The sequence below is a fragment of the Diachasma alloeum genome, unplaced genomic scaffold (genome assembly GCF_001412515.2).
Source record: "Diachasma alloeum isolate Michigan unplaced genomic scaffold, Dall2.0 Dall_scaffold_00711, whole genome shotgun sequence".
Lineage (NCBI taxonomy): Eukaryota > Metazoa > Arthropoda > Insecta > Hymenoptera > Braconidae > Diachasma > Diachasma alloeum.
Genome location: NW_021680842.1, coordinates 323891 through 339619, shown reverse-complemented (window position 1 = coordinate 339619; position 15729 = coordinate 323891). Strand labels below are relative to the sequence as shown.

At 35.2% G+C, this 15729-nt stretch overlaps 1 protein-coding gene across 1 annotated transcript; it reads left to right on the top strand.

The window, feature by feature from the left end:
• Positions 1-874: 874 nt before the first annotated feature.
• LOC107044302 (sodium/potassium-transporting ATPase subunit beta-1) lies at positions 875-9023 on the top strand. Its single transcript, XM_015266115.1, has 7 exons — positions 875-1220; positions 3193-3387; positions 4662-4784; positions 4862-5034; positions 7121-7216; positions 8343-8508; positions 8847-9023. Exons 1-7 carry the CDS (start codon positions 1088-1090, stop codon positions 8936-8938), a joined length of 978 nt encoding a protein of 325 aa, XP_015121601.1. The 5' UTR covers positions 875-1087; the 3' UTR covers positions 8939-9023.
• The last annotated feature ends 6706 nt before the right edge of the window (positions 9024-15729 follow it).

Here is a 15729-nt window from a genome sequence, read left to right as displayed (position 1 = left end):
CCGGCGCTCGGCTCTGGAGGTTTTCCTATTTTACTAAAGATGAAAGAAACGTGAAGTTGTTTTATATCGAAATATCTCGAAACTGCCTGACCGCTAATCCTTAATTCTGATTGGTCAATATGTGACACGAAGTTATTCACAAAAAAAACACGCGGCATTTTCAAATTCTTCAGTGACATAATTTCAAATTCTTCAGTGGTAAATTTTTTTTTCACGTCATATAATACTGCCCGGGCGCGTTTAACGAGACTTCGGCAACGTCGCACAACGGGCAATTTCATTTAACATGGGAAAAATTTGGCCGTCTGTTAGAAATAATTTTTTTTCTTCAGGAATTGTGGATATAAATAATTCAAAAAAATAGTATAATTTTCTAGACACTTGAATTGCCGCATTCCAATTTTTTAGGATTTTTCTCCTCAGCCAGTCAATGGTAAGAAAAAAAATCGACCTTCTGCGGCGTTTCCCTCCTATGGTGACCAACTAGGGTTAAATATTCCGAATATTGAATTTTCTGTACTGCTTCTCACGATTTCTCGTCTGGGAATTGGTATTACATACTTCCCAAATTCGAAAACTTGAAAATCACTACAGAAAAATATTGTTCCTGGGCTGTTGCGATGGGGTTTTTTTACTCGTGTGGTTGGCCAGTCCGAACCGTAGGCTCGGACGCCTACGCCACACGAGTAAAAAACCCCATCGCCACAGGCCGGAAATAGTTATTTTCATCACAAGGTCCACAAAGTATTTTCTGACGAACGTGGCTTTGTAGGCCGAGCCGAAGGCAAGGTCTATAATCACATTCGTCAGAAAATACTTTTGGACCGTGTGATGAATGCAATTTTTTTTCTTAGCGAAGGAGTGAAGGGGCAGAGGTCGCGGAATTTTCAACGGGAAGACAATAGGGTGGACTGTTTGAAGATTCTGCGCGTTGGGAGGGAATTTATGGGTCGATAATGCAGGAATTCTTGAGCGTTATCGGCCGCAGGGGGCGCTGGGCTCTGGAGGTATATTTGAAAGGTTTCAGCGAGGATTGATTGAGGCTGAAAAAGTCGATTTATTTAGTTATTGAGGATGAGAATTCAAGATGATTTCTCATAATGAGGCGTATTACGAGAGCCGGAGGCCGATCGAGGATCTGGGGACTCTGGGGAATTTCAAGAGGTTCATCTGGAATCCGGAGAAACGAGCGTTTCTTGATCGCACGGCGAAGGAATGGGGTAAAGATAGATCATTAGACGAAAGATGTAATGGGGCAAATGGACACTTTTGACTTCGTTTCTTGGTGTTTATAACTCGGAAATAAATTCATCGGTTGAGCTCAATTAGGACTCATCACTGAGGGAACAGTTGTCCTTTTTATGAAAAAAAAATGAAATTTCATGGAAAATTAAATGAGCTATTGATATTTTTTTAATGTCAGAAGTGTCCATTTTGCCGCACTAGCCCGAATTTTTGGATTAAGGGAATTTAAGTTTTGAGATTGCTGAATAATAAAAAAATTATAATATAGTAAGTATAATAATAACAAATAATATAATAAATAAATATATAATAAATAAGTATAATAATAAACTTACTCAAGTATAATAATTAAAAAAATTTATTATTATTATACTTCAGAGTTTTTTAAAATATAAAGTGAGGAAATTTTTTTGAAATAACGTGCGGGGATTGAAAGCTTGTTCATTGCACATCTACTCAAAGATCAAGCGATTTTCGGAGATAATGATAGGGGTCTGTTTTGAACAGGACAACTTTTTCCACTGAATAATTTATCTTTTTTTTTTTCAATTTTTTCGTTCACTTCTTTGATGTTACAAACTTTTTCTTTATTTTACATCGGTTTTCGACTAGACAAATCTTTTGACTTTATGCATGAAAAAAATCAATAGCAAAACCGAAAAATCCTTAACGTTTTTTGAGGGTTTTCATTAAAAATTTAGCAGTTCTTTCGCGTTATTTTTGGACAGATATTTGATGGAAGAAAGTCAATAGATATTAATTTGTCTATATGACTCGTTCTCTCCAGATTTTTCTACTGATGAATTTTCAAAATTTCCTTAGCTGTATTTTATTTTGTTTCTCATTGCAAAATTCAGGAAAAAACCTGAAAAAAATGAGGCCCCAGAATTTCTATTTTAAAAAAGGAAACAAAAAATTGTACAAGTAGAAAATTCAACATCTGATTTTTTTCTATTAAATGTCTGTTGAAAAATTGCAGAGAAAGATTAGTTAATTTTGAAATAGAAATCGACGAAAGATAAATAAAGTTTTTAACAAAGTTCTGCTAGACGTTCAATATAATTCCTCTAAAAATTCTCTAGCCTTATAAGTATTCCATTGAGTTTTTTCATATACCTTCTTTCAATGAAATTTCAAAAACCTACTTAATAAACGCTCTATGCGTGAGGGGTCAATATCAAATCGTTATCATTTCTGAATTCATGTCTGGAAGAAATAGAAAAAAACGATTTTTCAAACAAAATTTCATAAATTTCCCATTGAGTAAGTCACTTATAATTAACAAAGATTCCATTGGTTGTTGGGCCCTTTAAAGTCTTCGTCAACTATGACTTCATCGTTGGAAGGAATAATTCCAAACGCTCATTTTACCAAAATTCTGGAAATTTCCCATTAAAAAATCATTGATACTTGGCAAAGATTCTGTGTGGTGGACTAATACAAAATCTTTATCAATTATTAACTCATCTTCGTACTGAACAATTTCAAATGATCTTTTATCTAAATCTTTCCACCAAATGATCTTATTTTCCTAATTGATAATGATTCTATTGGTTGTTGGTCCCTATAAAGTCTTCATCTTTCAACTAAAATTTCGGAAACGTTCGATCAAAAAATAATTCCGAATTGACAGATTCTAGTGGTGTGGACATAAAATATTTGTCAATTAAGAATTCGTCTCCGGAAGAAATAATTCTCTACGATTATTTGACCGAAATTCCGGAAATTTTCCGTTAAAAAATCATTGATAGGTGACAAGCACTCTATTTCCGGATGCATTTTTCAATAAATAATTTTAAAAGATCTTCTTCCCAAAATTCAGAAAATTTTCCGTCAAAAACATTTCATCATAATTTCTTGTGAAAGCGTTCATACCGGGCATGATGCCAAATAAACCCGATGCGATACGTTGACTTTAATCGTTTCACCCCTCCCGCGCCCAATTAGCAACAGTAGCATTGTTCTACTTGTGTTTCTTCGGAGCTCTATTCTCAATCTTTGCTCTTCAACTCTGGATCACACTCGATTTCGTGGCTGACCTGGAGCGGCCGTATTTGAAGCACAGTAGTCAAGTCCCTGAGGAATTTTTCGCTGGGAGGCGATCGCTGTTTCACGCGCCGCTGATCAAATTTGAAAATCCGGGTAAAGTTGTTGGTGAATGAAAAATAGCCTTGAGTTCAATAGTGAAGTAGTTGATGAAAAGAAATAAGTACAAGAACAATTTACAGATCATTTCGCAAATATTTTCGGAAGTGCGGAGGAGTTCAGCAAAAAATGTTGCCCAAAATTTTTATTTGAATCCGTAATGTTGAAGATTTTTCCAAAAAGTTTTGTCAAGTGATTTCCACTGACAATTTCAAAGGATTTCATCATTGAAACTTCTCAATTTGTAGAAAAGATCAATGAAAACTGCAAATTTTAGTTCAGTTGTTCCATGAAAGTTGACAGAAAGTAGTGAAATTCAAATAAATATCTTCTTGAATTTCGATTAAGGTGTTTCGTGTGAAAACTCAAAATAATGAAAAAAAATTGAAAAATTTATGGGAGAAATATCTGAGTATCCTGCATCATTGAGAATTTTTTTGGATTTTTTCTAGGTCTCGGGCTCAAGAAAAAAAATATTGAAATTTCTATGTTTTTCAGCTATAAGACCGAGGTTACCTCACTCTCAATCAGGGAAATTTTCATATCTCCCAAAAGAATAATGAGCTATTAAAAAAAAATTAGAGGGTGATCAATCAAATCTTGCCCGAAACTACGTATAAGTTCCAGAATTTTTCTCGATTTCATAAGAAAGTTATATGAAAAAATGATACGGGAAATTATGAGTTTCGGGGGAAATCCATTGAGGCTCACGTGTGGCAACCCCGCCTTCACCGTGAGTGGCGCGCAATTCGAATGTCAATATAATCGCTGGAGGATCATGGGAGAGGTATAGGTTAGACCATGAAACTGAGATAGAGAGAAAACACTCCGCAGGTTTACCAACTCGAAATAAACATAGGAATGATCCGTGCGGCATTACCATGTCTCTCATGTATTTCAATATTGTTTCAATAATTAGAAAAACATCCGATAAAAATAATTTGACAGTCGTGAGTGATGGGAAAAAATCAATTAATCTGACCAAAAAATTAATAATCAAGAAATGTTCAGATGCTCACTGAAATATTTACTTGAAAATTGAAAATTTTCGTGTTCAGCGATTGAATCAGGGCTCATGAACAATGAGAAATACAGACGAAACACCTTAATTCAAAATTCTGCGGAATTTGGTGCTGAATTTTCCGTGAAATTGCAATTTTTTTCGGACAATGCATTCAATACTCGGAGATATTTGCAAAAAAATCAATATGATAATAATTTCTATAATGAGCACATTGACTAATCCCCTTATATATTTAAAAAATCAATAGGTCTGGGTTTTGTGCCCAACATAATTCAAACGGCCACCTCCTCCCCGATAATTTGGATCAGCGATGCGAACAAAAATGGAAATCCAGATCGATACGTCACAGCGATCAGAAAATTTCTCGCCGGTAAATGATGACATTTTTCATGATAAATCGTTTGTTTGCAATTCATTCCTTCAACAGCAGACGAATTTTTCATGTAGATTACAAGCGAGATAGATCAAATTATGACGTTAATTGCTCCGACAAAGGATCACGCTCTGTCCCAAGGACGAAGCCATGTTTTTTTGATGTCACGACGCTCGGGGATTGTTCAATGCCACCTTTCGGATATAAATTTCCCTACCAGCCTTGCGTTTTTATCAAATTTAATAAGGTAATACAGACTGAAGGGTGCCAAGTGAATTTGGCGATGACCTTGAAAATTGACATTCACCAACAAAGTTATAATTTTTTTAATTAATAGTATTAGACAGTGAACATCGGTGACAATTTTAAAATTTTAGAACTTATGGATATCGAGAAATTAAATAAACAAAATCAGTCTTATACACGGCCTCTTATGGAGTTTTGATTAAATTGAACGTTTCAACCCCCTAGGAACTCAAGAAAAATTTGAAAAAATTTGAAGATATGGGGAATGATGTGTTCAATGTGATGGCGACAAAAAACAATGGGGTACCGGGGTGAATAAGAGAGATATTTCAACCCGCCGTACCCATTTGATCCCATGCTTTCTCGAGGTTCGTCACGCTAAATAGAGGATTTTCCGCATTTATTTTCTCGATGTCTAGTTCCGGTTGCGGGTTTGAAATTTCGTCGGATGGATGAATACATATTTCTCCAATGATGAAGGGAAAGAAAAAAATTTTTTTGAATCTTTTTTCAAATTCACTTGGTACCCTTAAACACTGTTAAAAATTTTTGTCTGAATTTTCTGTGCCAAATTACGGAAATTTTTATCGTGTTCCAATCCACTGAAATTTCAAGAAATCTTGTCATTGAAAATTCAGAATCTCGTGGAAACATCAAGCAGAACTGTAAATCTATTTTCTATTTTTCCCTTAAAAAGAATAGAAAAAGAGAAAATTCTGGTAAATATATTCTTGAATTTTGAGGACAGCGACACTGAATGCGATTTAGGGGCGGGAAATCATGAAATTTCAGATTTCGCTAAAAATTCAATGCAATTTGACGCTGAATATTCATATGAGATTGGAAATTCAAATAAATTGAGGAATTCTCGTCTTTATGCAGCTTAAAATTCTGGAATTTTGGTAAATTTTCAGTAAAACCTTAAATTTCATGATTTTTTCCCCTAAATCACATTCGGTGTCACTTTCCTGAAAATTGGTAGAAATTGACAGTCAACTGTCCATGAAATTTCATTTTTTTTCTAACCGTGTACTGAATTTTTTTCAACGTAAGAGTTATAAATAAATAATAAAACTTGTTTGCAGAACGGTGAATTATTTTTTATGAGGTGTCAAAAAAATTCTTGAATTTTTCACATCTAATGAAAAAAAATTCAGATTTTAATCTTTGATTGCAATGGAAATGTTGATTTTCACATAAGACACTGGGTTAAATCCTGACTTTTAAACATTTCTTCTTTGAAAAACAAAAACGATAATTAAATTGAGAAAAAAATTAGAATTCCGAATCTAATCGAGTTTTCTGCAATTTTTTTGCAGTTTTCAATAATCTTTGAATTTACGGTAAGGGTCGAGCTACTTTAACCCTAGATTGGTCACTATATGAGGGAAACGCCGCAGCCCGTCGTTTTCTTGAATTGCCATTGAATGGCTGATTGGAAAAATTCAAAAAAATTTGACTTTTCCAATTAAAGTATCTAAAAAATTAGAGTAGTTTCAGAACAACATAATTCTCGAAATTCCTGGAGAAAACAATTTTTTCCTCACAGAGGAATTATTTTTTCCCATGTTGAATGAAAGTGCCTGTTACGCGACGTTGCCGGAAACTCGCTAAACGCGCCCGGGCAGTGTAGAGTGAATTTGGCAACGTTCGGGCCCAAATAACACGGCGGCACTTCCCCACGGACGTGACCAAAGTCGTTGGGTCGCGTAGGGTGACCAAACTAGGGTTAATATGCCACGGATACTCGTCACAGAGTCGAGGGGCTGATCACTCTTCAATCAGGTGGCTCAGTGATTTCCAGAATGGGATGATTTCCTGTGATTTCTTGAATGATTTCTATGATTCCTCAATAAGAATTGGAGATTTCTTTTGATTTTTCGTGATTTCCATGAGTTCTATGACGGAAAAATGTCGAAAGACCTTTTGTGTAGACTATACGCGATTTTCCACGTAAAAAGGCCTTCCGATGTGTCATAACTCGACCCATTATCGACACAATGAAGCAATTGAACAGGCTTATACATGGAATGTTGAATCATTCATGCTGTGATTTAATCTCAATAACTCCCGCTTTTGGTGAATAGAGATTCGACTGGATTCCGAATTATTACAACAGTACTTCAGAGCTACCGGAAGTGATGCCAGGAGATCTGAAACAAATGATTAAACTGTCAGGGCAGGTAATTTTTACATCTACATTGAGAGAAAAATTACTTCCGCCGAAAAATTATAACATATGTTCACGTGAGAATATTTGATAGAGGAAGAGATTCATTTCAGTACAATTAAGCAATTTGACGAAAGGGCATTTAAGATCTTTTTCAAAAATTTAATTTTCCGTACTGATCTTCACTTTTCCTCGTCCAGGGTTTTGGCTCTTTCTCAAACTTGTAAAAGTGAAAATCACTACGGAAAAATATCGTTCACGACTAGTGCCGTGGGGTTTTTTTACTCGCGTGGTTGGCCAGTCCTCGCCTTTAGCTCGGGCGCCAACTCCGCGCGAGTAAAAAATCCCATGGCACTCGTCCTGAAATATACTATTTTATCGCTCGTGCGTAGGGTGTGCCTGTACCGCTCAGCGGATAATACCGCTCACCCGATTTTCTCCGCAACCATCAACTTGAACATTTCTTTCTGTTCCTGATCATGAAGAATTTGATGATAGGATGTGATTGTCGGAAAATTTTCACTTTATTTACCACTTTAAATATGAAAAAACACGTAACGAAGTTTTGAGTTCTTTACAGTGCAAAATTTGTGGACTTTTAATTAAGGTTTTTGATAGTTTCAAACGTTGAATTCTCATATTAAACTGTGGTTATTCGATTCGTGGTACTTCCACGCGTAATTTGAGACCAATTCGAACGCAAAACTCCACTCATGTCAATAATTATCAACAATTTTGTTGAAAGCTGACGCCGGTTGGATCGTAGGGATCTGCAAATTGAGAATCAGATATAACAATATTTCGGGGACTTATGGTAGCCGAAGGCAATTTTCATACCCTAGCGGGGCCTCCACTACTATTCCAGTCGAATGGGAGCACTCACCAAGTGTTTTTTGGCGGCTAAAATGACACAAACTACGAACGATGAAAATGAAAAAATATGGAAAACAGAAAAATCATGAAAACATGAAATAATAATAATAAGTAAATTGACTCAACATGACAAAAGATGTTCGTGTGACTTATAATTTTTCGGCAGAACTAATTTTTTCTCTCAATGTGTCGAATTTCGGCTGACAATGCAACTGTAGAAAATAGGAGATAAGATAAAATATAATCGACCGTTTGTAAATGTTTAGGGGAGAGTTTGGTTGTCGTGCAATGGTGTAAAAAACGCTGATAAAGAGCACATGGGAATGATAAGCTACTTCCCATCACCCGGATTCCCATTTTACTATTTCCCATTCACCGGACATTCGCAGTATCTCTCGCCAGTGGTAGCAATTATGTTTCATAATTTGACAGGTAATTTATCAATCCCAGAAATAATGACTCCTCAATAGATTTATTTTTCCAGGTTCCCAGATTTTTTTCTCTGAGAAATCCCCCGAAAAAAATCGAGGGAAAATTTTTCCCCTGGAAATTTTTTCCAAGAAAAGTTTCCATGTCCCCAAGAAAAAAAAGTAAAATTTCTCTGTAAAATATTAGATCAGACGCATATTTGAACACAGCATCCATTCATCTTTGTTGAATGTAACACACCTGATCTGATTAATTCTAGTCTAGTCACCGAAGACCATCATTTGTTCATGTACAATGTGCTGTATTTTTTCATTTTTATTCTTTTTTTCTATGACTTTCAGTGAATCGATTGGTTAATGTTGAATGCCACACTTGGGCGAAGAACATTGGAGACAGTCACGCTCTAGATTTCCAGATCGTCACGTTTTCTTGAAGGACCACACGTGTGCTCCGAAAAAATGATGGAAAAACGGGAGAGAGTGAAACCACATGTGCTGCCGGCGAGAATGGAAGATATCCTCTTGAAGATCTACACATTCGAGATTATAAAGAATCGTTATGGATCAATTCTTTCATGAATTTCACTCTGAATAAAAATTTAATGAAAAACAAGTGAAGAATTGCTTTTGTCTTTATTTACACGGATGAAAAAATTTAATAGAAAAACTTATCGAATTCGTTAGAAAATTCTACCGAATTTCTATTGAACTGTTCTATTAGTTTTTGGCCGATTCTATTGAAATGTTCAATGAAAAATATTCACTAGAAAAAGTCAATAGAATTCAATTTTTCTATATAACTTATTCTATTGAGATATTTTCTATAGAATTTTCTCGGCTCAAATTTTCCAAGTTTTTTTGTTTGATTTTCTTGATGAAAAGAAAAGAAAAATAGAATGAAAAAAACTTAGAAAATTTGAGTCGAGCAAATTCTATAGAATATATATGAAAAGAATAAGTTATATAGAAAAGTCGAATTCTGTTATGCCGCTAAAAAAATTATAATCATGGGAAATTACCGAGTAAATGAACTATTTTTCACGGAAATTTTTCGTTTTTCGTTCGCATAGATAGTGCAATTCAGTAGCGAAGGGGTACAGTGGGACCTCCACAACTGCACGCCTCCCGGGGTTTGGGCTCTCGGAATTTGCACTGCTTCTTCTGTTCGTTTTGGTTATATCCTCTTACTAGAGCAGAGGCAAGCACCATTTCTCCTCCGAAAAGGACTTTGCACTTATGAAAGGAGCCTTCTTCGCCAGCGAAAGAGCGAGAGCGCTGAGTTAGAAAGAAATGCGTGTAGAGGCAATGGTGGGGGAAAGAGCCACTACTGTCGGTGTCAAAAGTAGAGACCACTCGAAATAAACGTCTATAACTCAGTGAAAAAAAATCGTAAAAATATGAGACCAAATACACTGTGTAATATAAGTATTTCGCTTGCCCAATACGGAGTTTCAAGTTTTTAATTTGATTAGTTTATTTATAATCGCTGTGAGAAGCCGAAAAACCCCCCGATTTTCAGGGTCCGTAAAAGTCGGCAAACTTTGAACCGCTAGCAAACGTACGAAATTTTTTTTTTTTAAATCGTCAATTTTTTCAGTGATTTGTATAACCCCTGAGAAGCCAACCAGGGAAGAAAAAGATCGAAATTGCGATAATTATTCATTTCATTTATAGAAATGTCGACTGCGGCTATTTCGTTGTAGGGATTTTTTTTACTCCCACAACATGGGAATTTGTCTGGATTTGGAGTCGCCGCCCAAGCATTGGGCAGTGGATTAAGAAAAAAACATGATATTGTTCTGAATTCGAATTTTTCGAAACATTGAACAGATGGCACTAAATACACTTTTTGGAGAAGTCATGGCACTTGCCCTGAATTGAATAACCGCACACGGCGAAGTACCGGGTAAACAGAATACTATTGCGCACAGTCCTCGCGCATTTTAGATGGAGAGCGGAAGAGGTTAGAGAGAGAACGGGCATAAAGGGGAATTGTAATGGTGGGGGAACACTTCCCCTCGAGGGGTGGGACAGCGTGTACTTATGTAGGTGAGCAGTTACGGAGGTCTTACTGTAGAAGGGTATAAGTCAATTTTGACTATTGACCAGGTGTCAATCACTATCTCGAAATGTAAGGGAGATGGCAAAATTTTTGTTATAACCTTTTTTGTGGAGCCGATTGAGTGCTACAATAAATGTAATTACGAAAATTTCGCTGTCTCCCTTAGATTTGGAAATATTCCTCAAAAACTCAACTGGGAGATAAGTCGACTTAAATTCTTTTACCACTTAGCTACTGAATTATTCTTATGCAAAAAAACCTATTATTCTTATGGGAAATGTGTTATTTCCGCGTTATTCTTGCGGGGAAAAATGAGGGCCTTGGGCTTTTTAGGATTGAGATAGAGAGCTGAAATTTTAAGGAGGATTTTTTTTTGTTTCAAACCCTTTGAGGGGGCGGCACGTAAAAAATTCCGGAACGAGTGCTCTAATACACACATACATACGGAGAGGGTCTAACATTTACATTTTCAGATTTTTTGAATTATAATGAGTGGACATAGCACAAAAAAATCAAAACTTGAATTTGAACGATCACAAAGCTTCCATTAGAAACCAAAAAACATACTTTCGAAGTCCTTTTCATTTCCTGCTCTCAACTGACGGTGACTTACCTCGTTTCAACACTTTTGTAGTTCTGCTCCAGAAATAAAAATAAAGAGCTGATAAATATCGGGTTGCCTCATTTTTCCGTGGAATGAGCTTCCCAGCGAATCATGTTTTTTTTCAGTTTGTGACAAATTGTTTCCGACGTGGAAAACATGTTATTATCACTCGTTAACAAAGATATAATTTTTCAGTTCTTTTGCAATCTGTATAGGAAGAAAAACAGTTTTCATATTTTTGGCTCGGATAACTATAAAACGTTTATATCTAAAAATTTATTTGTTATTTTTTTCCGGCGGGAATTATTTTTAGTTTTTGTATGCCTGACGTGAAGGGCTTATATCATTAATTTTGGAACTTCTTTTGTTCATTGCGTATTTATACGAAGAAATATTCACCCGAAAATTTGAGTGCTAATATATTTTTGGAGGAACATCACCCTGGGACCCTCAGTATTCCTCTCGTTTACATCTGAAAAATTACAGGGAAGAATACAATAGTAAACGGGAATTCTTTGAAAATTAAAATACTAATTTTTTAATTTTCCATTGAAAAACCGCTAGAGCTCTAGGGTTTCATTTCTGTTTCAGGGAAAGATTTTAGAATCCCAATTTTCAAAGTGAATTTCTTCCCGCCTACAACACACGCAGAAAAATGGTTTATTTGAATGAAATAAACTTTATTTGACTCAAATAAAGCATCAATTCAAATAAACCATTTTTATGGATGCAAGAGACATTTTTCTAAATGAAAAAATATGTAATGAAAACAATGTCCCCTGACAGTCTATCCTAAAAGCATTCATTACTGAAATCCATGATTTCACGGTAAATAAGGTGTGGAAAATCAATATGTTACGTGTTCTACCACTTTACTACTGACGTTCGAATTTGTCGAAGCAGTCAGCCCTCCACTTCCCCCTTCATAGAAACGATTTATTGCTTCGCCTTTGAATATTCATACCTATTTTTCTTTACATATTATTGTATATTTTACCTCGAAAACTGACTTGTTTGAAAATAGTTATACAACCATGCACGAAAAAATTTAATAGAAAAACCTATCGAATTCGTTAGAAAATTCTATTGAATTTCTATAAAACTTTCTATTAGTTTTTGGCTGATTCTATTGACGTTTTCAATAGAAAACATTCAATAAAAATTCAATAGAATTTTCTAACGAATTTGAGAGGTTTTGCTATTAAATTTTTTCGTCCGTGACGTATAACCATTTTTAAAGAACATCGTGCACATCCTTGGCATTACTGAAAAACTGGATTCGTTAGACTATTGTACTGAATTTTTATTCCTTTTTAAAGATTGCAAAGATGGAATCCTATTTAATGAAATCTTATTCACTAAAGAGGGAAGAAACGTGAAGTTGTTTTATATCGAAATATCTCGAAACTGCCAGACCGCTGATCCTCAATTCTGATTGGTCAATGAGTCACATGAAGCAGTCGCTAAAAAAAAATCCTCGGTATTTTCAAATTCTTGAAATGCGAAAACAAATTTCTGTGTCATATTTTTCATTTTTTCATGTGTGAAGTTCATCTTTATATTAAAATATATCTAAATTGCCTAATTGTTGATCATGGGGAAAAAATAGTATTTCTAAATTTTTTCAACTCACAAATTATTCTTTACTTCCCAAATTTTAATTTTTTTATATTTATCATACGCAAAAATGATCAATTCTTGCTTCTCAGATTTTCATACATAAATTCTAAACTATACAAAATTCATGAAAATTCTTCGGTTTCCCAAATAATTCGAGAACAATCTTTGAAGACCTGCGGTTATAATTTTTTCCGTTTTCTAGGAAATCAATTCATAACCCTCCCCTCATTTTTCAACAATTACAGATTTTAATCAGATTATTTTAAAAAGTTAAAAAGAGTTAATCGTCGATTAAAAATTATTCATTGATGTTTCACTCTTCATTCTCTTAATTCTCTTTAAGTCATTATCAATATTTATAAAACATCTGTGAGTGAATGAAGTTTAATAAATTTGATTTCTTCATTTTCGCAACGCACAAATAAGCGCGCACAACGCTAGTGAAAAAAAACATTGAAGTTCTCGGAATTTCACTCGGGTGGGTATCGAAGCCCACGACCTTTCACTATCCGGGCGAGTGCTCTACGACTAAACTAATAATCTAATAATGACAATGTCTAATAATGGTTAATAAAACCTAAATTGAACTTTTATTAAAAATGCTATTGCTTTTTCGCCGATTCTATTGCCAAACTCCGCAGCTTTTCATCCGTTTTTTGAAGCAGAAAATAAAACAGAAAATATTTTATTGAAAACATCAATACATTTCGGGTTTTTTGAACAAATTAATCTATTGGAGCGTTTTCTGTAGAGGTTTTTCGGCATTAATTTTCCCAATTAAATTTAATTAAACGAGGATCACTCATTTGACCCTAAAAATCCCACTGAAATCCATTTAGTTGTTTTTACGTGAATCGTGAACTGAAAGAAGATAACAGATTTATCCTGTGCAAGATAATTGTTCCCTCAAATCGTTCTTATCTCAGATTTCAAATTTGATAAATCGGGGATTTATCGCGGCACGAATTTGTAGTTGGAAAATTTGTGCGTCACATGACCCTCACTTTTCAGTCATACGACTCGATCTAAAAATTACGGTCATTTCGCATCTCCCATTACGTTCCGCGGTTGAATCTCAAGGCAATCGCGGATTTCGCGGAGATCGAAATGACGATAGCAACCGATTCCGCGATTACCGCCAAAAGTTACAAAGTAATCACTGTTGAAGCCAGACTTTCATCCAAAAATTTGAATTATACTAATTAGACATGAATTTTGATAAAGTTTTCTGATGCAATTTAATTGGAAAATTCAACAAGCGAGAATAACCAAATCTATAGTGCAGCCCGTCGAAAGGATAAAGTCACTTTAAAAACTGATGAGTGTTTTAGACTGTTTTATTTTTAAGAAAATCATGGCAGTTTCTAGAAACTTCAAAAATTTTCTAGAATTTGAGAACGAGGACACTGAAGTAATTAACCCAGAAAATCCCATTGAAATCCATTCATTTGTTTTTACGTGAATTATGAACAGTAAAAAGATAACAGATTTATCACATGTAAGATAACTGTTCCCTCAAATCATTCGTATTTCAGGTGGATAAATAATTGATGAAGATTTCATATTTGATAAATCTAGGATTGATCGCGCCATGAATTTATAATTAGAAAAGTTATGTCACATGAACGTCATTTTTGAGCTATACAACTCGATCTAAAAAATGACAGTCATTTCACAGTTACGTTCCGCGGTTGAATGAAAGATCTCGATGCAATCGCGGAATTCGCGGAGATCCAAATGACAATAGCAATCGGTTCCGCGATTACCGCCAAAAGTTGCACACTAATCGCGGTTGAACCTACACTTTCATTTAAAATCCCAGGTTTACTGCCCTCAATACCATACAGAAGAGGATGAAATTTGAATGAAAACTCCGAAAAATTTGTCGATTATTATTTCCTACGTCGGGAATAATGGATGTGAGAGAAATTGTCGATGAGAAAATTGTCAACGAATAAATTGTCGTCAGGAATTTTGTCGCGGAAATTTTGTCCGCGAATCAAAAGTTACCGAACCATTCGTATCTCAGATGGACCAATATAATTGATGAAAATTTCAAATTCACTAAATCGTGGATTTATCGCAGCACAAATTTGTAGTTCGAAAATTTGTGCATTTCACATCTCTAATTTCGTTTCGCGGTTGAATGAAAGATCTCGATGCAATCGCGAAATTCGCGGAGATCGAAATGACAATAGCAATCGGTTCCGCGATTACCGCCAAAAGTTGCAAACAAATCGCGGTTGAAACCACACTTTTATTAAAAATCCCACGTTTACTGCCCTCAATACCTCACAGGAAAGGATGAAATTGGAATGAAACCTCCGGGAAATTTATCGATGATTGTTTTGTCCATCGGGAATAATGGATATGGGAGAAATTCCGTAAAGAAATTGTCAACGGATAAATTTTCGTCGGTCATTTTATCGCGAAAACTTTGTTCGCGAATCAAAAGTTACGGAACCATTCGTAGTATCTCAGATGAACAATAATTGATAAAGATTCCAAATTCGCTAAATCGCGGATTTATCGCGGCACGAATTTGTAGCTAGAAAACTTGTCATTTCACATCTAATTACGTTCCGCGGCTGAACGAAAGATCTCCATGCAATCGCGAAATTCGCGGCAATCGGAATGACAATGGCAACCGTTTCCGCGATTACCGCCAAAAGTTGCAAATTAATCGCGGTTCAACCTACACTTTCATTCAACATCCCAAGTTTACTGCCCTCAATACCTCACAAAAGAAGATGAAATTGGAGTGAAACCTCCGGAAAATCTACCGATGATTATTTTGTCCGTCAGAAATAATGGATGTGGGAGAAATTATCGGGAAAGTTGTCAACGGATAAATTGTCGTCGGTTATTTTATCGCGAAAACCTTGTTCGCGAATCAAAAGTTACGAAACCATTCGTATTTCAGATGGATCAATAATTGA

Excerpts from the sequence above, each read along its gene's own strand:
- LOC107044302 (XM_015266115.1), top strand. The coding sequence starts at position 1,088 with ATGATTTCTCATAATGAGGCGTATTACGAGAGCCGGAGGCCGATCGAG. Across the intron at positions 5,035-7,120 it reads TTTTTATCAAATTTAATAAG|AGATTCGACTGGATTCCGAA; the intron begins GTAATACAGACT and ends TTTGGTGAATAG. Across the intron at positions 7,217-8,342 it reads TGATTAAACTGTCAGGGCAG|GGGAGAGTTTGGTTGTCGTG; the intron begins GTAATTTTTACA and ends GTAAATGTTTAG.